The sequence below is a fragment of the Phyllostomus discolor genome, chromosome 10, assembly GCF_004126475.2.
Source record: "Phyllostomus discolor isolate MPI-MPIP mPhyDis1 chromosome 10, mPhyDis1.pri.v3, whole genome shotgun sequence".
Lineage (NCBI taxonomy): Eukaryota > Metazoa > Chordata > Mammalia > Chiroptera > Phyllostomidae > Phyllostomus > Phyllostomus discolor.
Window position 1 is genome coordinate 52857259 of NC_040912.2, and position 24065 is coordinate 52881323.

General features: G+C 38.6%; 1 protein-coding gene across 1 annotated transcript in view; it reads left to right on the forward strand.

Annotated features, from left to right (window-relative positions):
• The first annotated feature begins 3936 nt into the window (after window positions 1-3936).
• POU6F2 (POU class 6 homeobox 2) overlaps window positions 3937-24065 on the forward strand; it is a 35558-nt gene continuing 15429 nt past the window's right edge. The window contains exon 1 of the mRNA XM_028525817.2: window positions 3937-4156. Within this exon, the coding sequence (XP_028381618.2) occupies window positions 3971-4156 (186 nt within the window). The 5' untranslated portion in view covers window positions 3937-3970. The remainder of the gene's footprint in view (window positions 4157-24065) is intronic.

A 24065-nucleotide genomic window follows, 5' to 3' on the forward strand; every position in this document is an offset into this window, starting at 1 on the left:
GAGCATCCTGATCAGCAGTGCTTTGAACTGTGCATCTAATAGGTTGGCTATCTCTTGGTCACTTAAAAGTATTGGTTCTGGCCCTGGCTGGCATAGCTCAGTGGATTGAGTGCAGGCTGCAAATCAAAGTATCGCAGGTTTGTTTCCCAGTCAGGGCACATGCCTGGGTTGCAGGCCACGGCCCTCAGCAACTGCATATCGATGTTTCTCTCTCTCTCTCTTTCTCCCTCCCTTCCCTCTCTAAAAATAAATAAATAAAATCTTTAAAAACAACAACAAAAAGTATTGGTTCTGGAGCTTTCATTTGTTTTTTGGTTTGAAACTTTTGTTGTTGTTGTTTGGTCTGGTCATGCCTGTTACATCATGAGGGTCAGAGCCTTAGGTGTTCTCCAGGGCAGGACAACCCAGTGCTGGGATGTGACATTATATGTGGGGGTGGGGTCCGAGAGGAAACGATGGCATTTGCTCCTCTCTCCGTCGGATTTCAGTCCCTTCTACCACTTCCCCCAAGCTAACTGGGACTTTCTGGTGCTAATTCCCTTGTGGGTGGGCTTGTGTACATTCTAGGACCCTGTGGGTCTCTCCAACACACTCTTCTGTGAGGCTGGGAGTCTCTCCCTGCGCATCAGCTCCCACAGGTGTTTTCAGTCAGTGTCCTGAGGTTCTATTTCCTGACGCTGGGATTCTGCGTTGCGTGGTCTGTCTCACTGCCCAATTTCACCTGGTTTATCTGCACACAAATGAGGCCCAGACAGCCAGGTGCCTTGCTCGCAGTGCCTCGCTTCATAGTCACCACCTTGCTGGGTCTGCAAGCCACCTGTGTGCTCTGGATGCCCTACGTGCCCAGGATGCATTAAGCGTTCAGTGCCACCACTTTTTGTACTGAACCCTCTCCACATGGCTACTCGACTCTGCCCCTCCTACCAGTCTGGATGAATGTGTGTATATTAACTCCTTGGTTGTCCGACTTCCATACAGTTCAATTTTCTGTCAGATCTGGTTGTTATCTTGTTTCTAAATTGTTGCCGACCTTATTCTGGTTGTGCAATGAAGCACAGTGTGTCTACCTATGCCTCCATCCTAGCTGGAAGTCTATTTGCATTTTTCTTTCTTCTTGTTTCCACCCAGAAAGTAAGCAGAGCATCACATTACACAAGGACGGCATAGACTCCTGTCAATCTTCTAGAAGCAGAGCACCTCTCTTTGCATCACAGTGTGTTTTATAGCTGTCAGGTGCTGTGCCTTACTCTGTAGCCCTCCCCCATGCTACTTACTCACACAGCTCCTAAATGTGCTGACATCCTACCTAAAATAGACCCCACAACCTTGCAACCTAAATGAACCCAGCATTCAACACAGGATAGTCAGATGGAGTGGGGTCTCTTAGGCTATTGACATGGAGTAGCCAGAGTGGATGGGTCAGCCATTGGGTTTTCATAGTGTATTGTGGAGAGGGGGATTGCTCAGTTCACAGTACAAGTGTGGAGAGGGGAATGGTACAGTTTACAGTGCAAGTGTACAGACAGGGATGGTAGAGTTCATCGTGCAAATGTGGAGAGGGGATGGTGAAGTATGCAGAGCAAGTGTAGAGAGGGGGATGGTACAGTTCACAGTGCAAGGGTAGAAAGAGGAATAGTAGAGTGTGCAGTGCAGATGTGGAGAGGGGAAGTATACGGTGTGGGATCCAGAAAAGAACCCTGCTCCCCATGTCTCTTCACATTGTTGTGAGGTCATGGAAATAGCCATTGGATACTCAGCTGCTTAATATAAGACCGCTCGTTAATAAAGTACTTATGTACTCCAATCTATTGATGTGGACTTTTCCTGACCTTGCTAGCACTGATGGGACATGCTCATTGCTGATGCTGCAGGACAAGCATCACAGGCTTGATCAGTGAAACTTAGGAGCTGCAAACTCCCTAAGGGCCTACTGGCCACTCTCGCAATAATTCCTTTATCAGCATCCATTGACAACTGCCACTGATACTTGATATTCACACAGATCCTCCATTAGTGCTGTCCAACAGGGGCTTTCATGGTGGAAGCAAGAGTGAAATGAGGGGGATGGAAGGGACAATTTTGTCAGTGAGTGGTGGTGTTTTGCAGTTCTTCTGCAGAGCAGAAATTGCACCTGGAACCCTAGAGTCTAGAAGCCATACATTTATTGAGAAACATGTTTAAAAGCCTGCTTAGGGTACAGTTGGGGTAGGAAACATAATCATTTATGTGTAAACTTAGTCCTGAAGCAGCTTATTGTCTGGGGGTAAATGCAGACAGAATGCATGTTTTTTTAAAGTGCTGGTTCCCTCCAATGTTCTCCATGTTGTGGGAGCCAGGTGATATAACAGAAAAGCAAACATTTAGGGGTCAGCCAGACCTGGACTCCAGCTCAGTTGCCACTCTATCGAGTCACAACTGAGCCACCCTTGTCTTACCTACTAAGTAGGGTGGGACTAAAGCCCACTTCTCATAAGTTGTTGTTAAGAATGTGGACTGAAATGAAATCATACACATGAAATCACTATAATACATATGAGAAGCATTTTTAATATGTCTTGGTGGCCTCCATGCCATGCCACCACAGTACTGCTCTGGGAGGTGGCCATAGAAGATAACCAGCAGAGCAGAACTGGTTAACCATCCCATGGAGTGCAGAGGGCAAAGCCTCCAACCTCAAGCTCTATGACTTCCCCAGGAGAGCCTATAACATTGGAAACATAGATCAAATTTCTATTTTTTACAGATTCAATTTGTCTCTAACAATTCATGAATGTGTCTAGAGCTCACAGACACCCCGTATGCTTGCTGCTCTACTCAAGCTGCTTTTCTCCTTAGCACAGTAATGGGATCCAGCCAGGCACCTCCTGTGCTCTCTGCACGATACTGTTACTGAGCCTAGTGGCTCCTAGATGCAAAGATAACCATCTCTGCCACCTGCCAAGAAGTCCTGACCTCTAACCTTTAGACCACAGGTGGTTGTTGTTGGTTTATATTTTTTTTTTAGAGAGAGAGGGGAAAGAAGGGAGAAAGAAAGGAAAAGAAACATCAATGTGTGAGAGAAACATTGATTGGCTGCCTCTCCCATGTTCCCACAACCTAGACATGTGCCCCAATAGGGAATTGAACCAGCAACTTCTCAGTCCACAGGCTGGCACTGCTGGGACACAAGCCATCAAGCCACGCCAGCCAGGGCTAGACCTCAGTTTAAAATACACCTTTTGATATTTTACTTCAGGAATCTGTAGTCATATCACCTCTATTTTAAGAGTTACAAAATTTTGTTTATGAAACTCTTTCAAGCCTCAGAAAACTTAGATTCCTTGACCAATCTCATAGAGCTAATAGGTGGTCCTGCTGGGAATGTAAGCCTAACTCCCTGACTCTAGAACGTGGGCTTTCAGTCATGGGCGCCTGGGTGCTGAAGCCCCAATCCTGCTAGGGTATGAGGGAGCTGACCCCTGACTTGGAGAAAGAAGCAGGATGTCGATGAAGGAAAGGAGAGAAGGAGAGAGCAGAAGGGAATTAAGACAAGGAAAGGATGTAAGGGACATCATGTTAAAGGAGCCACTGTGGACAAGGGATGTATGTGGCTCTCCAGCTGGCTGAGGGCTGTAAGTGCCAAGATGAATTTGTCCTCCATCTAATTCTGAGATGAAGCAGACACCTGTGCTGCCCTGGCAGCAATCACGTTTCTGTCATCACTACTGCTTGATTTCATTTTTAAATAAGATATTTTCCCCTTCAGTCCATGTATGCCTATCTCTCCTTCAGACTCTCATCACCTCCCACTTTCTTCCACATTTGAATTTCCAGATCTCCAGGTATGTTCACAGATCCTGAATGGCCTCTCAGGAAGCCTCCTGCAGAGACTAGGAAAGAGTGGTCTGCAGATACAGGTGTGGACCCAGAACAGAGTCTGGCACCTCACCTCTGGGCCTATCTTTTGCAGATAATTGGGACCATTCCTCTTATGCCAAATCCGGGGCCATCGAGTCAGGCAGCGAGTGGCACTCAAGGTCTTCAAGTACAGTCAATCACCCCCCAGCTCCTGACAAATGCCCAGGGCCAGATCATCGCCACAGTCATCGGGAACCAGATCCTGCCAGTGATCAACACCCAAGGCATCACACTCTCACCCATCAAGCCTGGCCAGCAGGTAAAGGCTCCCTGTCCAGGCAGCAAAGTTACCTGGACACCTCTTCTTACAACCCTTTTTCTGTTTGTTCTCAATCAATGGAAAATAATTTTTAGATTATAAAAGATTTAATTCCACTAATCCTAATATATCAGTACTCATAAACAAACAAGCAGCTTTATTTTTCTTCTTAGTGGTTATGGGTAAGAACTAAATAGTTCTGTAATATAAAATACAAATATATTAAATTACAAATACAGATACTGGTCTAAAATAAGAATGTGTTCTTATCTATCTATGCCATGATGCTTAATTATCAGACAATTTAAAAAGGGGTCAAGAAAAATCCAATACCACTCATGCCTTAACTTTAATTTTTTTAAAAAAATTATTAAACACCAAAAGATCCCATCTAGGCACTGCTGAGACTGCTGCCTGCAAATTAGGAAATGCAAAATAGGAAGTTCTACTTGGTTGAATTTCATTAAAACCCTGACAATCCAGTTCATTTTTTTTCACTCAAATATCAGTACAGCACTTCCTATGTGTTATGCTAGAGGCTGGGTACACAGCACTGAAGAAGAAAAAATGAGGTCTTTGACCTCAGGGAGCTCTGGTTAACTGGTTTCTCTAACAATTTCTGAAAACCAACTGTATAGAAGACCCCTACTAAAGGAATGAAAGAGCAACACTTTCTGATTTTAAGGAGCTCATAGTTTTCTAGAGGACCCAGATACATAACAGAGCCCCACTGTACAATAAAGCAGAAAATGTCCTATGACAAGACAAATGTGTACAAAGTTTAGTATCGTCACAGGGATGGGAGTAACCAACTTGGTCTAGAGAGTTTTACATCCTCACAGAGAAAATGATATGGTGACTAAATTTTAATGGATGAGTAAAACTTAACCATGTAAATAATGAGTTAGTAGTGGGAACAGCAGGCATAAAGACAGGGCAGTATGAAGGAGGGTGGAGAGTTGAGGAAAAAAAGATATAAGTTTTATGCAATTGGAAGATAGAAGGAGGCTGAGAACAGTCTCGAAAAAGGCTATGTAATCAAGCCGAGAGTCAAGGACTTTGTCTTTGCATGTTCTTGAACACGTTACATACCATCTTTGTACCCGTTTTCTCAGCTGTAAAATGGGGGTAACCAATACCTACCTCACAAGACAGTTGCAAAAATTATATGAGTTAATACATATACAAAATGGTTAGAACAGTGCCTGGCACATAGTAGGCACTTATATAGCCATGATGATAGTGATGATGATACCCCACAGACCTGGTCATTTATAAGAGGTATTTAAAAGAAGAATGGCACACTCAGCTTTAATTTTCAAGAAAACAACTCTGGTAGCAAATGGAGGTTGAACTGAAGTGGTGAAACATCCATTGTGAGCCAATTACTTGGGAAACTCCAGCAAAATACAAATAGAAATTCATGAAAGCAGACACTAGACAGTTGAAACTAAGGGTCTGGAATTGTAGTGGAGCTCAAGACAGGATCTAAGCACAAATGTTGTAGCTAAAACAACACATCCAGAGAAATCATAAGGAGAAAGGGAAGGAAGAAAGACAAAGGAGTCATCCTAGGAAACATCAGCATTTAAGGAATGAAAGAAGGGAGAGAAAGAAGAAATGACTGGATAAGTAGGAGAGGAACCTAGAGCATGGTGATCTAGCATCCAAGAGTTTTAAAAAACTAGAAAGTAGACAACAGTGTCAAAGCTGCAGGGATGAAATTACATAAAGCAATGGAGAGAAATCATTTCCTCTATTTCTTTGTTGTAACATTTTAAAGCACAAGTGGCAAACACAAGGCCCACGGGCCGAACCGGACCCTTCACCTTGTTTTATCTACCCAGCACTTTGTTTCTACCCGGCAGCAGCACCAAGATCCTTGCCCTTAGTTAAAGAGTAGTTACATTTATACTATCCTAAAATTACACTTTGAAGGCAACCACAGGGTTGATGTGGCCCCTGGTGAAAATGAGTTTGACACCCTTGTCTTAAAGTCTGTATTGTCTCTGCTTGAAACATTTGAAACAAGTGACTGGGTGAGTTAAGAAGAGATGGGCAATGCTAAGGCCTAGATTTACATTTGGAGGGTGCACCAAGAAAGGTGGTGAAGAGAAAGATGAAGACTAACAGTGAGTGCATGACTGACGATAAAAGTGAGATTATAGGTAGGGCTTTACGAGCCATCAGGAAACTGTATAATGTAAAGGATTTAGCAAGGAAGTAACATACAAAGGAAAAAGAAATAAAGAAACACTGATACATCATTCATTGGCAACAAAGTGAAAGTGTCCTTCCAGAGACCTCTGCCATTTGGCTTCTGAGTACAACCAATTCTTGGTGGCACTCTTTGTGGCTATGCTTCAAATATCCATTTGCTTGTTCAATAAACATAAAAAATGTGTTAATGTAAATATTTACTGGCCACCTGCTACTTGCCAGGCACTGTAGATGGAAGTTAGGCTAGTGGACAAAACAATATCATTAGCCCTTCCTTCATGGAGTTTTCAATCTAGTGAGGGAGATGGATATTCATCAAGACTTGCACAAATATGTACCTAAGATCTTCAGTAAGTGCCATGAGGGAGTAGTGAGGAAATTTATGAGAGTGTCAGGCAAGGGACCCTCCTCCAATGAGGGTATCAACACCAGGAAAAACCAAGTCAGGTCTGACTATACTTCCCAAGGAAAAAGACCTGTCTTACTCCCTCTGATTCTCACTCTAAATCTAAATCACTGCCTGGGGAGACAAGATTCCTAGCCATACTATTCCTCAGCTTCATCCCAGTCCAGTGGGGCAGTCTCTGCCAAGTAAATCATTGAGAACTTATATCCCCTACCCAGCCCCCATCTCCCAGCTGGCTCATTTCTTTTGCTATTTACAAGATTCTTTTGCATTCTGACCTTCTAAATAGTTTCCCAAATAAGGCAAGATTCTCTATCTTACATTGCTTTTTTAAACCCTTATTCTATCTGCTCAAACTTATGTTCAAAATTATCTCTGGGGGTGGGGGGCAATGAATACATGAACTATTTTATACAGTCCACTAAAAACTTTCTGTCAGCAAAGCCAAACTGTAAATTGCCAGGAAAAAAGTGATGAATTAATTAGAAATCATCAACATTAATACAACACAGCTCTCACTTTCACCTTGAGTTTCAAAGGATGGCATTTGGGTGACAGACTATTGCTGTTACATAAAATTACAGCTTTAGATTTGAAGTAGTACAGTTTTAATTCAGGAGAAAGACCTAATTAGGAAATGGCAAATAAGAGGCAAGTATAGTGCCACTCCTCAACTTCTTGCCCACAGTATACATCATTAACCTATTTCCACAGTCTCTCTCATGAACAAAAATGCACCTCAAAAGCTGTCTCATACCGCACTTGTTGGCCCCTGGAATGAAACCTCATTACCGCTGTGACAACAGCTGGTCCTCTGCTGGTATAACAACCACCATGGTCCTTTTCAGGGTAGATTTTGAGACCTAGCAACTGGGAAGAAACAAACAGATTCATGGGGGTGTGCTTTGCAAATCCAGCTAATGCCAATTACAACCAGCATCCCATAGAGCAGACTCTCCTCAAATGTATGTGTGTGCTGAGGGGACACATACACACAGATGAAAATAGTGACATGTGAACCTTCTTCCTGAATCCCCAAGTCACAGTGGGCACTGAGCCTCATCCCTTTTGTTCAGGGAATGTGTCAGCAGTCTAACCTAGTCCCAGAAAGGACTAGGGAACCAATGGTGAACCTGGTGAGAAATATCAGGGAAATGGTGGAAACCAATGAATAATTATTGCAATTTTTTGGCATCAGCTCTGGTTGAAACACCTTAGAATATGTAGTAAATTAACAAGTTGGATGAAGTTGCAGAAGATTCACAAGTCTGAGTCCCATTTACTAAAGCTGGGATTCTGAGGATAGAGGATCATAAAATGCTCAGAGCCCAAAAGTAAAAAACTCAGAGCTGGAGATATAAGGACACTGTTCCTTATTTTTTCTTTAAATATTACCCATCATTCAATAGAGAAGTTTCTCCATTTATTTTTTCATGTGATTTATGACAAATGCTTGATCTCACAAGAGCATAGTTCCAATAACAAAATAAGTCATAAATTACAGAAATAATGCAAATCTTTTTTTTATTGTATTTCTTAAAGATTATTCATTTATTTATTTTTAGACAAAGGGGAAGAGAGGCAGAAAGGGAGAAAAAGATCATTCTGTGGTTGCCTCTCACACACCCCCCACTGGGGACATGGCCCACAACCCAGGCATGTGCCCTGAATGGGAGTCAAACCGGTGACCCTTTGGTTCACAGGCCAGCACTCAATCCACTGAGCCACACCAGCCAGGGCTGTATTTTTTTTCCATTACTATTTATTACCCTTATATCGTCTTCCATCCCCACTCACCCCTCCCCCACCACAATCACCACACTGTTGTTCATGTCTATGAATCCTTTTGCTTTTTTGTTTGATCCCTCTACCCCCTAATCCCCATCTCCCAAGCTGTCAGCCTGCTCTTTATCTGTGAGACTCTCTATTTTGCTTTTTCATTCAATTTGTTCATTATATTCCACATATAAATGAAATCATATGGTATTTGTTTTTCTGTGACTGGATTATTTCACTTAGCATAATGTTCTCCAGGTCTATCCATGCTGTTGCAAAAGGGTAAAATTTTCTTCTTTTTTATTGCAGAGCAATATTCATTGTGGAAATGTACTGTAGTTGTCTTATCCACTCATTTACTGATGAACACTTGGGCTGCTTCCAAATCTTGGCTATTGTAAATAATGCTGCAATGAACGTAGGGGTGCCTATATTCTTTTGAATTAGTTTTCAAGTTTCTTCAGATAAATTCCCAGAAGTGAAATTACTATGTAATCAGGCAGCTCCATTTTTAATTGTTTGATGTATCTCCATTCTGCTTTCCACAGTAGCTGTACCAATCTGCATTCCCACCAACAGTGCAAAAGCGTTCCCCTTTCTCCACATCTTCACCAGCACTTATTGTTTGTTGATTTATTGATGACAGCCATTCTGACTGGTGTGAAGTAATATGTCACTGATGTTTTCATTTGCATTTCTCTGATGATTGGTGACATTGAGCATCTTTTCATATGTCTCTTGGCCTTCTGTATGTTCTCTTTGGAGAAGTGTCTATTCAGGTCCTTTGCACATTTTTTAATTGGATTGTTTGTTTTTTTGGTGTTGAGCTTTATAAGTTCTTTATAAATTTTTGGATATTATCCCCATATCAGATGTATCATTGGTGAATATACTCTCCCATTCTGTGGGTTGTTTCTTTATTTTGTTGATGGTTTTCACTTTGCTGCACAAAAACTTTTTAGTTTAGCATAGTCCCATTTGCTTATTTTTCCTTGTGTTCCCCTTGCCTGAGGAGATATACCAGAAAAAATATTGCTACAATGTCTGAGATTTTACTGCCAATGTTTTCTTCTAGGATTTTTATGGTTTCAGGTCTAATATTTAAGTATTTAGCCCATTTTGATTTTATTCTTGTGTGTGACATAAGAATATGGTGTAATTTCATTTTTCTGCACTTATCTATCCAATTACCCCAACACTATTTATTGAATAAATTATCTTTAGCCCATTGTATGCATTCACTTCCTCTGTCAAATATTACTAGACTATAAAGGTGTGGGTTTATTTCTGATCTCTCTATTCTGTTCCATTGATCTATGTGTCTGTTTTTATGCCAATATCATGCTGTTTTGAATACTATAGACTTATAGTATAATTTGATATTAAGTGGTGTGATTCTTCCAACTTTGTTCTTCTTTCTCAGGTTTGCTGTTGCTGTTTGGGACCATTTTTGGTTCCATATATATTTTTGAAATTTTTGTTCTAGTTCTGTGAAATATATCATTGGAATCTTGATAGGAATTGCATTGAATCTATACATTGCTTTGAGTAGTATGGCCATTTTAGTGATGTTAATTCTTCCTAACCACTGAACACGGTATGCTCTTGCATCTATTTGTATCTTCTTTAGTCTTCAGGTCTTTTACATCTTTGGTTAGATTTACTACTAGTTATTTTAATCTTTTTGAAGCAATTGTGAATGGGATTCTTTTCTTAGTTTTCCTCTTGGATAGTCTGTTATTGGCATATAAAAATGCAGCTGATTTCTGGATATTGATTTTGTATACTGCTACTTTACTGTGAATTCATTTATCAGTTCTGGTAGTTTCTTGGTGGAATCTTTAGGGTTCTCTATTTACATTACCATGTTATCTGCAAATAACGACAGTGTTACTTCTTCCATTCCAGTTTTGATGCCTTTTATTTCTTCTTCTTGACTAATTTCAGTGGCTAGCAGTTCCAGTGCTATGTTGAATAAGAGAGGTAAAAGCAGACATCCCTACTTGTTCCTGATCTTAAGGGAAATGCTTGTAGTTTTTGTCCATTGAGTATGATGTTGGCAGTGGGTTTGCTATATATGGCCTTTATTATGTTTAGGTATGTTCCCTCTATTCCCACTTTGCTGAAAGGATTTTTTTTATTATAAATTGGTACTGGATTTTATCAAATGCTTTGTCTACATCTATCAATACGATCATGTAGTTTTTATCCTTCATTTTGTTTATATGGTATGTCACATTTATTGATTTGCAAATATTGTACCAATCTTGCATGCCCAAAATAAATCCTACTTGATCATCGTGTATGATCATTTTGGTGTATTGCTGTATTTGGTTGGTATTATTTTGCTTAAGATTTTAGTGTTTATATTCATCAGGGATATTGTTCTATAATTTTCTTTTTCTGTAGAGTCTCTATCTGGCTTTGTAGTAGGGTAATATTGGCTTCATAAAATGAGCTTGAAAGTCTTCTCTTCTCTTGAATTTTTTGGAATAATTTGAGAAGGAGAGGTGTCACTTCTTCTCAGAATGTTTGGTAAAATTCACCTGTGAAATCATCTAGTCCAGAGCTTTTGTTTGTTAAAAGTTTTTTATTACCTCTTCAATTTCACTAGGTGTAATATGTCTATTCACATACTCTGATTCTTCATGACTTGGTTGTGAAAGATTATATGTTTTTAGCAATTTATTCACTTCAGCCAGGTTTTCCAATTTGTGGGCATATAGTTGTTTATTATAATGTTTTTTACAATCCTTTGTATTTCTTTGGTGTGAGTGGCTTTTTTCTTCTCTTTCATTTCTGACTTTATTTATTTGGGTCCTCTCACTTTTTTGTTCAATGAGTCTAATTAAAGGTTTGTCAATCTTGTTTCTCTTTTCAAGGAAACAGCTCTTGGATTCATTGATTTTTGTGTTTGTTTCTTTGGTTGTTTGTTTGTTTTAGTGTTGTTCAAATACAGTTGTCTTCATTTTCCCCTCACCACTCCTCCCTACCCCAGACATCCCTACCTCCCACCATGAAAAAGACCCCTCTTTGGCTTTCTCCATATGCCCTTTACACATGTTCCTTGACCCTTCTCCCTTTTCTCCCCATTATTCCCTCCCACCTCCCCTCTGGTTACTGTCAGTTTGTTCTTAATTTCAATGTCTTTGGTTATATTTTGCTTGCTTGTTTGTTTTGTTAATTAGGTTCCACTTATAGGTGAGATCATATGGTATTTCTCTTTCACCACCTGGCTTATTTCACTTAGCATAATGCTCTCCAGATCAATCCATGCTGTCTCAAAGGGTAGGAGTTCCTTCTTTATTTCTGCTTCATAGTATTCCATCATGTAAATGTGCCATAGGTTTTGATCTACCCATTTACTGATGGACACTTAAGTTGCTTCCAGGACTTGGCTATTGTAAATTGTGCTGCTATGAACATTGGGGTGCATAGCTTCTTTTGAATTTATGATTCAGGGTTTTTAGGGTATAATCCCAGAATTGGAATTGCTGAGTCAAAAGAAAGTTCCATTTTTAGTTTTCTGAGGAAATTCCATACTGTTTTCCACAGTGGCTGCACCAGTCTGCATTCCAACTAACAGTGGGCTAGGATTCCCTTTTCTCCACATCCTCTCCAGCACTTGTTGTTTGTTGATTTGGTTATGGTGGTTATTCTGACTGGTGTGAAGTGGTATCTCACTGTGGTTTCAATTTGCATATCTCTGATGGCTAATGATGCTGAGCACCATTTCATATGCCTCTGGGCCCTCTGTATGTCCTCCTTGGAGAAGTGTCTGTTCAAGTTCTTTACCCGTTTTTTAATTGGGTTATGTTTATTCCTGGAGTGGAGTCATATGAGTTCTTTATATATTTTGGAGATCAAACCCTTGTCCAAGGCATCATTTGCAAATATATTTCCCATATGGTTGGTTCCCTTTTCATTTTTTTAAAGATTTTATTTATTTATTTTTAGAGAGGGAAGAGAGGGAGATAGAGAGAGAGAGAAACATCAATGTGTGGTTGCTGGGGGTCATGGCCTGCAACCTAGGCATGTACCCTGACTGGAAATCGAACCTGCGACACTTTGGTTCACAGTCTGCACTCAATCCACTGAGCTATGCCAGCCAGGGCTGGTTCCCTTTTCATTTTGATGTTTGCTTTAGCTGTGCAGAAGCTTTTTATTTTGACAAAGTCCCATTTGTTTACTATTTCCTTTATGTCCCTTGCTCTAGGGGACATATTGGTGAAAAATTGCTACATGGAATATCTGAGATTTTACTCCCTATGTTCTCCTCTAGGACTTTTATGGTGTTGCAATTTATATTCAAGTCTTTTATACATCTTGAGTTTATTTCTGTATATGGTGTAAGTTGGTGGTTGAGTTTCTTTTTTTTTTTTTTTTTTGCATGTAGTTGCCCAGATCTCCCAACACCATTTGTTGAAGAGGTTATTTTTATTTGATTTTATGCTTCTGCTCCCTTTGTCAAATATTAATTGGCCATAGGGACTTTGGTTTATTTCTGGGCTCTCTATTCTGTTCCATTGATCTATGTGTCTGTTCTCATGCTTGTACCAGGCTGTTCTGATTACAGTTGCCTTATAATACAATTTTATATCAAGTATTGTGATCCCTTCTACTTTGTTCTTTCTCAAAATTGCTGCAGCTATTTGGGGATCAATCATGGTTTTACATACATTTTTGAAATGTTTATTCTATATCTGTGAAATATGTCATTGGTATTTGAATAGGGATTGTGTTGAATCTATAAATTGCTTTGGGTAGTATGGACATTTTGATTATGTTAATTCTTCCAATCCATGAACACAGTATATTCTTCCTTTTGTTTGTGTCCTCTTTAATTTCTTTCTTTGGTGTTGTGCAGTTTTCTGAGTACAGGTATTTTTCCCTTTTGGTTAAGTTTATTCCTAGGTACTTTACTTTTCTTGTTGCTATATCAAATGGGATTTTTTTTCCTGATTTCTGTTTCTGATACTTCATTGTTGGTGTACAAAAACGACTTCAATTTCTGAATATTGATTTTGTATCCCACTGTTTTGCCAAATTCACTTGTTAGGTTGAGTAGTTTTTTGGTGGAGTCTATAGGATTTTTTGTGTACACTGTCATGTCATCTGCAAACCAAGACAGTTTTGTTTCCTCCTTTCCAACTTGGAAGCCTTTTATTTCTTTTTCTTCTCTGATTGCTGTGGCTAGGATTTCTAATACTATGTTGAATAGAAGTCATGAAAGCAGACATCCTTCTCTTGTTCCTGATCTTAGTGGGAAATCTTATAGTTTTTGCCTGTTGAGTATGATGTTGGCTGTAGGTTTCCATATATGGCTTTTATGATGTTGAGGAATGCTCCCTCTATTCACATGTTGCTGAGTGTTTTTATCATAAGTGGGTGCTATAGCTTATCAAATGCTATTTCTACATCTATTGATATGATCATGTGATTTTTGTCTTTGCTTTTGTTTATGTGACGCATTACTATTTTTGATTTATAAATATTGTACCATCCTTGAATTTCTGGTATGAATCCCAGTTAATCATAGTGTATGACCTTTTTAATGTATTACTGGATACAATTTGCCAATATTTTCTTGAGGATTTTAGCATCTATGTTCATCAGTGATATTGGCCTGAAGTTTTCTTTCTTTGTTATGTCTTTATCTGGTTTTGGGATTAGGATGATGCTGCTTAATAAAGAGTTTGGGAGTCTTCCCTCTTCTTGGATTCTTGGGAATAGTTTGTGAAGGATAGGGGTTAGCTCTTCCTTAAATGTTTTGTAAAATTCTCCTGGGAAACTGTCCATTTCAGGGCTTTTGTGTGCTAGGAGTTTTTCATTACTGCTTTGATATTGTCAGCTGTTATTGGTCTGTTCAGGCCTTCTGCTTCGTCTTCATTCAGTTTTGGAAGATTATATTTTTCTAGAAATGTGTCCATTTCACCTAGTTTTTCAAATTTCTTGGCATATATTTCTTTGCAGTACAGTATATTTCTTTTCAATACAATCCTTTGTATTTCTGTGGTATCAGTTTTAATCTCTCCGCTTTCATTTCTGAATGTGTTTATTTGGGTCCTCTCTTTTTTTTTCTTGATGAGTCTGCTTAAAGGCTTGTCAATTTTATTTATCTTTTCAAAGAATCAACTCCTGGATTTATTGATCCTTATAATTGTGCTTTTAGTATCTATGTTGTTTAATGCTGTTCTAATCTTAGTTATTTCCTTCCTTCTACTCACTCTGAGCTTTGTTGTTGTTCCTCCAGTTCTTCTAGATATAGGGTTCGGTCATTCATTTGAAATAGTTTTATATTTTGTAAGTAGACCTGTATCACTATGAACTTCCCTCTCAGGACTGCTTTTGCTGTGTTCCCCATAAGTTTTGGACTGTTGTGAGTTCATTTTCATTTGTTTCCAGAGACTCTTTGATTTCTTCCTTGATCTCATTCTTAACCCATTCATTGTTTAATAGCATTCTGTTCAACCTCCATGAATTTGAGTGGTTTTGAGTTTTTTTCCTTGTGGTTGGTTTCTAGTTTCAAGCACTTGGGGTCTGAAAAAATGCTTGATATGATTTCCAATTCCTTGAATTTGTTGAGGCTTGCATTGTGTCCTATCATGTGGTCTGTCTTTGAAAATGTTCCACGTGCATTTGAAAATAATGTGTATTTTGCTTCTTTGGGATAAAATGTTCTATATATATGTCTGTTAAGTCCATTTGATCTAGGGCACTGTTCAATGCTGCAATATCCTTGTTGATATTTTGCTGATAACATCTATCCATTATTGACAGTGGTGTGTTAAAATCCCCTACTATGATTGTGTTGCCGTCAATACCTTTCTTGAAATCCTCCAAGATTTTGTTTATATAAATGGATACTCCTATGTTGTGTGTGTATATGTTTATATTGTTGGTCTTCTTGATGGATTCTTCCCTTCAGTGTTTTGAAGTGTCTTTCTGTGTCTCTTTTTACAGCCTTTGTTTTGAAGTCTATTTTATATGATATAATTATTGCTACCCTGACTTTCTTTTCCTGTCCATTTTTTGGAATATTTTTTCCAACCCTTCACTTGCAGTCTGTGTAGGTCTTTTGTTCTGAGGTGGGTCTCTTGTAGGCAGCATATGTGTGGGTCATGTTTTCTTATCCATTCTGCTACTCTATTTCTTTTGATTGGAGCATTTAAACCATTTATATTTAAAGTTATTATCAATAGGTACTTATTCATTGACATTTTACTCCCTTAATACCTGTGTTCCTCTCTCGCTCACTCTTTCCATTCCTCTTTTTATAGAAGTCTGTTTAGCATATCATGCAGTGCTGATTTGGCAAAGGTGTATTCTTTGAGCCTTTTTTTGTCTGGGAAACTCTTTATTTCACCTTCCATTTTCATTGAGAGTCATGCTGCATACAGTAGTCTTGGTTACAGGTATTTGTTTTTCATTACTTAGATATTTCTTGCCATTTCCTTTGGCCTGCAGTGTTTCCACTGAGAAGTCAGCTGTTAGCCTTATTGAGCTCCCTTGTATGCTGCTTCCTGTTTCTCCCTTGCTGCCTTTAAGGTTCTATCTTTGTCTTGGAATTTTTGGCATTTTAATGTTGATGTGTCTTGCAGTGGGCCTCTTTGGATTCCTCTTGACTGGGACCCTCTGTGCATTCTGGATTTATGTGATTTTTCCTCCCATAAAATTAGGGAAGTTTTCCATCATCACTTTTTCAAACAGGTTTTCTATTCCTTGCTCTTCTTCTCCTTCTGGTATACCTATTGTATGGATATTATTATGTTTCATGTTGTCCTCAAGTTCCCTTAACCCCTCTTCATTCTTCTTGAGTCTTTTTCCTTTCCTTCTCTTCCTGGGAGTTTTTTTCTACCTTGTCCTCCAGCTCACTGATTTGATCCTCTGCTTCATCTAGCCTCCTTTTGATTCCTTCTACTGTGTTCTTCAATTCAGAAATTGTATTCTTCACTTTTCTTGGCTCTCGTTGATAGTTTCTATGTCCTTTTTCACTTCAATATAGTTTGCATTAAGTTCATCTTAGTTTCCCTGTAGTTTTTGTAATTCTCAGTGAGCTCATTGAGCTTCCTTATAACCATTATTTTTAACTCAGTATCTGAGTTAAGGCTGAGGAAAGGCTTCCTCCTTTCCTTTCATTTGGGAATTGTTTCTTTGTCTTCCCATTGTTTGTGAGGCTCTTCTTGTTAGCTTCTGCTTTTTGAATTGATTTGTCTTAACTCCCTGAGTTTATGATATGAACTTCTATGGTAGGAGACCTGTGAGATTTAGTGGTGCAGTCTCCTTGATCTCCTGAACTTGATGCCTTGGGATGCTGTTTATATTGGCTCTCTGGATGTAATTGGGTTTTGATTGTTGTTGGGTTGTTCTTTAGCGGTTCCTTCCTTCCATCTGGTTGACTGAGGGTCACTCTACCCACCATGTCTTGTATGCTGTTGTGCAGGTGCTGCCAGAATAAAACCACAAAACCCAGGAAACAAACCCACACCTGCAAAAATATTGCCCCCCCACAATCCCACTATCAACAGCAAATGAATCAGTATTTAAAAGGATGTAAATAGATTAAGACTATTATAAGAAAGGAGAGAAATAATCTATAGTATAAATTCTAGTGACTTAATATGCACAAATTTGCTGGATAAGAAATGAATGTTAAAAAGCTATGCAGGAAAGAAAATATTGCTAATCATGGAGAAGACCACAGTGGATTTCTTCTTGGTAGCCTCTAGTATTTACCACCATTTTTTCTTTCTGGATCCACCTCTGGTGATGTCAGATGTTTACCCTGTCTGACTTTAGGCAGCCTACTCTGAGACTGCCAAGGATCTGTTGTCTATGGATGTCTCCTTCTGTTGTTAATGTAGTCACTACACACTAAACTCAGGCTTAAGCACCACACAGCTGGGGCAACATCTCTCTTGGGGGTAGGGCTGTTGTTTCCCCTCAGGCACTGCCACTCAGAGTGGTGGTCTGCCTGAACATGATGGCTGCTACCAAATGGAGCCTGACTCAGCACCAGGATCCTAGCATCTATTCTCTCAGTTCTCTTCCCAAAGTTTCCATCCCCAGTCTCTCCTCAGACGTCTCCAGCCCACTCTGCCCCCACATTTACCAGAGAAGTGGCAACAAATGAAAACTTGTGTGTTGGCCCTTTAAATAGCCCTTTGCATCTCCAGCCATCTATCTCTGGCAGTGAGCAACCCTGCCACTTTTCACTGCTGGTTGTTATCTGTGTGCTTTTTGGGCTCTGGTGCTCTAGGCTGGAAATCCCAGCTTAGGGTTTAGACTCCACACTTCTCAGGTGGATCCAACTGGCCACCTAATTATCCCTCTGGCACTACCACTTGTGGGCACCTAGTCAGTCCTCTCAAGTGTCCATCAGACTCCTTACCAATCAGTTAATGTTGAAGCTGATTCTTCTGTCTTTCCAAGGTTATAAGGCTTCTCTCTCTATCTTTATTATTTCCTTCCTTTTACTCACTTTGGGCTTTGTTTCTTTTTCAAGTTCCTTTAAGTATAAAGTTATATTGTTTATTTGAGATCTTTCTTGTTTTTTTCACATAGGCCTGTAATGTTATGAATTTTCCTCTTAGGATTGCTTTTCCTTTGTCCCACAGATTTGGGGTTCTCATTTTTATTTGTTTCACATTATCTTTTCATTTCTTCCTTGATCTTATTGTTGATTAATTTATTGTTTAATAACATGTTATTTAGTCTCCAAGTCTTTGTATGTTTTTCACTTTTCTTCTTGTGATTGATTTCTAGATTCATAGCACTGTGGTCAGAGGAGATGCTTGATATGGTTTCAATCTTCTTAAATTTATTGACACTTATTTTGTGGTCTATCCTAGAAAACTTTCCATGTGAGCTTAGAGATCCTTAAATCTCACTCAGAAGGAAGTCCATTTTCATGAAGTAAAGTACAGGACTCTTGGACAACCTGGAGTTTTTTGTAATTGAATAAAAATAATTATATCTTTAATATCTACCTACCCTCATTAAGAGAGCCTGAATAAAATCTGATTGAAGTGTCTACTACTCATGATGATGATTTATTTCAATGAAGAAAGCTCAATTACCTGCAAAGTTATAATCTGAAATACAAACACTTTTTAAAATATATATGGTACCAGTATTTGGTAGCCCTGGATATAGCTTCCAGTATCACATCAGAGGTCCTTGGTGAGAATTACAAGTAAATAAGAGTTAGAAAATAACTAGAAGAAAAACAGAGGCAGGGGGAGGGGAGGAATCTTTCTATGCATGCAAAAATTACTTAATACAAAAATATTTGGTGGAGCTCAAAAGTAACTTTTTGTTCCCTCCATTGGACTTTACAGCTAATAGAGATGGTGGTGAACTCCAACCCCCCAAAGTCAGAATGCCCCAAACCCCCTTATTTGCTCTTATTATTCTGTGACTGTGAATTGCTGATTTCTTCATAAGCAGCTCAAGCATCATTTTTGTATATACTTATTCTTCTGTTGACTAAATCCCAACATAAGTTGAGAGGAAATATGTCACAATTTGTAAAATCAAAGCATTGGTATTATTCAATAATATGGTAAAAATTAAATGTCTTAGGTATAACACTTGGAGACTGTGAACCATAAAGGCATTCAATTTTTCCTCAAAAAGTAAACTTGTTAATAGGAAGCAAGAGGAAGGTGGTTTATCTAAGTTAGCTCTCTAAAATGCCATATGATTATTCACACCCATCCATTTTTTCAGCTAAATACAAAATGTTCTTGCTTACCTATTTTTGAAAATCAACTTCCCTTCCCAATCTTTGCCTGCATCAGTGGTTCCCATTTTTTTCTTTGACTCTCCCAGAATGCAACATAAATGAAGCATTTCTACCCACTAACGATCTAAAATAGCATAAGGATACTCCTAGAAGGATGAATGTATATCAGTGACCCCATTATAAAACAACCCTTGGTCTTCCAGCCACATATCTGGATATCTCACCTCTCTGGTATCCTCTTATCACTCCCTGCCAAGCCCAGCCAACATGGTATGTGCTCACTGTGCATTCTATCCTTCTGGCCTGGAATGCCTTACCCACATTCTCTGTCTGGAGATTTTCTGCCATTGTCCCTTTCTCTAGGATCCCTCCTTCATGAAGCTTCACTGCATTGCTGCCTCATCTCTGCTTTTCCCATGTTCCATTCATGTTCATCAAACTGTACTGTCATTAACAGTCTAGTCCTGAAAGTCAGGGACCAGACTTATTCAGCCTTGTAGGGGACCCAGAACATGGTGGATGCTCAGTCAATTGAGCTCAGTTTAATTGTTGTCAAATTGTATTATGTCCCTATCCAGGGCAGCAGCACCCCAGAACCATGCTTCCAGAGAAACCCAGCTCAGTCTCTTTTATGGCTTTTTATTCTGTGTCTTTTGTCATTTTCCAATACATTCTAAGTTAGCACCTCAAGACAGCTTGGGAAGACCTTCAACACAGCATTGTCTTTTCCATTTATCATTTTTCAAATTATCAAATCCTTTCTCTTGTCACACTCTCCGACCTCATCATCTCAACTATATTTAATTCCTTGTTTCCTGTGCTGTACTAGTATTTGACCCCTGTCTTGTAATTGTCCCCACCAAGCCCTGGTTGTGTGTGTCACAAGCTGGTCTGAGGACTGCCTTTGCCTTCCCTGCCTGTATCTGGGCATCTCTCCTGAATCCTGCTCTCATTCTACTCCCCTCACTTCCTCACATACTCACAGCCTGGCAGGAGCCACACTGCTTTCAGCCTTCTTGAGACCACTGGAGCTTCTCCCTTACTTACTTTCCTGAGGACAATAAGCAGAGAGAGCTTTACATTTGAAGCTCTACCTCCTGCTTAGGTTAAACAGCTGTGTACAAGTCATGGAAGATAGCTGGAAGGAAGATCCAGTAAGTTTCTTAAACTCTGCCAAAAAAATAACTCCTTCCAAGACTTTCAAACATTCCACAAAGATAACTAAAATCTCTCCTAGATCTCATGTCCAGGTCCTCATGATTTTTCAAGTCAGATTGTCCTGATGTCAAGCCTAAATCTTTCAGCAAATCTAAAACCTGCTCTCTTGTTCTGTCCACAGAAGAATGGACTCTTCAATAACACTATTCATTACATCCTCCTAATTATTGAAGGGTCTTATTAAATCTGGGCTCTGGCTTTTCTTGTTTAGACATAATAAATCCAGTTTCTTTACCCTTTTTTAAAAGAGAAGCTTCTTCCAAAATTGTCAGGAACACAGCTTCTTGAGCCCTGCCCCATACCTAATTTCTCTATATTTAATCTCATTTGAATTTTATTGTTTATATGCATTTACTTTTACAAACTGCCTAGCATGTTCTTCATTTTATTCCATATTCCAAGATGCTTGCCATCCACACTTATTTTTATATCAATTGTGAATTTAATTAGAAGATGTTTTGTTTCGGAAACTAAAACATTATTAAGGATATACTTTGTTACACACAGAAGATATATGGGGAGCAGTGGCACAGAAAATCAAGAAAGCATTTAGAGTATGGTTTTACTTGAATCTATTTTTGTTGGATATATTAAACACTGTGGCAATGCCAACCAACAGTAACAAACCCAATGAAGCCAGACTGTGAGTGGCAGTAGATAGTACAGGCACACCTCAAAGATATTTCAGGTTCAGTTCCAGACTACCTCAATAAAGCAAGTATCACAATAAAGAGAGTTGTGATATTTTTGCTGGTGGAGGGTCTTACTTCAATTTTAGAAATGCAGTATTTTTGAAGCACAATAAAGTGAAATGCAATAAAACTGAGTATGCCTCTATAAAGCTTTTCAGACTCTGAATTCTGTTCTTCCCTGTTTCTCATTCATTCTCTGTATCAGATGGATGTTGTTCCATCCTCTCTGGTAATGCAGAGCCCCAGGCTAAGATGAACTGCCCCTTTCGTCTGTTTTTGTTGACTCTCCAGTCTCTTCACCTGCATTATTAGTCAATGTGGGCTGCCATGACAAGTGCTACAGATCTTTTGGCTTAAGCAACAAAAATCTATTGTCTCACAGTTCTGAAGGCTAGAAGTCTGAGATAAATGTATCAGTGGTTTCTGAGGATTTTGTTTGGCTCTCAGATGACCATCTTCTCCCTGTGTCTTCACATAACCTTTCCTCTCTGTCTGTGTCTTAATCTCCTCTTTTTAAAAAAGTACCAGTCATATCATATACCTCATTTTAACTTAACTACCTATTTGAAGAAACTATCTCCAAATATAGTCACATTCTGAAGTGCTAGGGGTTAGGACTTCAACATGTATGAGTTTAAGATGGGACACAATTCAGCCTATAACAAAACCTATTGTATTTATATCTGACTTACAGCTCAAAAAAGTCAGAAAAGTGATTATCACAACTAGCTGGAGGTAAAATCCAGCTCCTTTAGGTAGTCTAGTGTGGTTATAGTAAATAAAATAGAAAATACAATCATATAAACAGGAGTTTTGTGTACAATGGTTACCAGGATTAATTTTACTAAGCAAAGGACAATCTATAGGCAACTCCATCTGTGTCCTAGATTCTACCAAAATTGTTACATTTTTAGATAACACTCTAGCCACCCAAAGAGTATCATCTTTCTTTAAAATATGAAAATTTACATACTTTGGAACCTTTAGAAAATAATGCTAAACTAGAAAAATATTTACATTTTCATATATAAAAAAAGATAAGATATATTCAAATTGATAGATCGTGATCTACACAAGTGCTGTCATCTCTAAAGTGCAGCTCACCATGCTCAGCTAGAACACATCTCATTTGTCCCCACACCTCCCAGCTAAGCTTTCTGCTATTTCTCTGACTCATAGCCATTCATCTTCAGTGATAGCCAGGAGTTGAGACACTCCTAGCAGAAGGAGTGTTGGCTGTTGAGTCACACTTACCTGAATTCAAAGCTCACTTGTAGCAGCTGTGTGATCACACATAAGCCACTTAATCTTTTAAAGCCTGTTTTCTCTTCTGTATTGATTATCGCCAATACCTAAATGGGCTAGTTCCAGATTTAAAAACAATGTATGTAAAAACATGTAGGAAGCATCTAATAAATGGTGTCCATAGAGTTTGCCTCTCAAGATCAAGGCAATGTAATGAAACATCTGCCTGTATTAAAGCTTCTAAATTCTACTTTCCCTCCACCTATTTCTGTTGCCAATAATTATCAATACAATTACATATGATTTTCATAGTTGTCAGTGTCTGAAAAAAACAATATAATTAAATCTAACTAAATAACACTTGCTAATGCTACTTTTTAAAACTATATTAAATATTTATATTGAATCCCAAAGTTGTTTCATAAGGTAGCTTAAGTCTTAGCTTTCTCTTTTATTATTAAGTACAAAATTTCTAAAGATCAATGCACTAAAATCATTAAACTAAGAATAGCAAAGATAGGACTATTTTTAAAGTTGACTTGAAAGAATTGTAATTTTAGGGATGAGAGGTAACATAAATGTTACCTCTAATATCCTCCTTTTTGAAGGAGGATAGAAGTTATGAAATAGAAGTCTATCTCTAGAATGATTTTGGTATGCACAATAAGCTAGTCTACATGGGCTCGCAAGTGATTCTGGAATTAACAGATATATATCTACCCTGACAATTGGAAAAACATACATAGGTTTCATTAGGAAGTTACTGCTTATATAATCTTGATTCTTGACAAGAAACATTTCTAACTCGTTTTGGTCTTTCTGAACTGTGTGCTTGAACTCTAGAGGATAAGCAGGATCCCAGTGTCTTTTTAAAATGTTTATTTTCTTTGGAAGAAATATATCTTTCTTAGATTTTTAGATATCTTAGATTCATCTTTCTCTTTGATTATATAGACCAGAACTCATTTATTTTCCCTTCAAATTTCTTATGCATAAGCCCTAGATTGCTTTTGAGACTCCTAAGTGAGATTGCAACCTAGTAATTTTTTCTTTACTGAGTTGTGTCTGAGGAAGAAAAAAATTAATTGATTATTGTCTTATTCAGTTCCTTGATAGTACTTTAACACACCCAGGCCCAATAAAATATTGTTGAAGTGGTAAAACTGAAGACTATCTCATGATTCAGTAACTCAAAACTATAAAAAGCTTTTGTCTAGTAACAATATTTAGAAGGACATCTCAGTAGGTTAGAGGGGGAAGACTAATATGCAAATATCCATCACATTTTATTAAACAAATTAAAATAGATTTATTCTTTCATGTGTGTCCTACAGAACAAAACTGATTGGATTTCGTTGTGGATTATGTTCTCAGCAGATTTGTTAATTACTGCAAGCAGATGCCTGATACATACTAATTTTGATTTAATGTTGATTATAAATATCTTTACTTCATAGTCTAGCCTCCACTTAGCATAGTTCAGTGACAATAAGGATGTTCACTTGAAATGTAACTGCAGGCAGTTATGTAGGTGGACAGGATGGCATTATGAAGCTCTGAACTACAGGTGGGAATCTGGATCCTAATAGTCAGCAATCCACATGG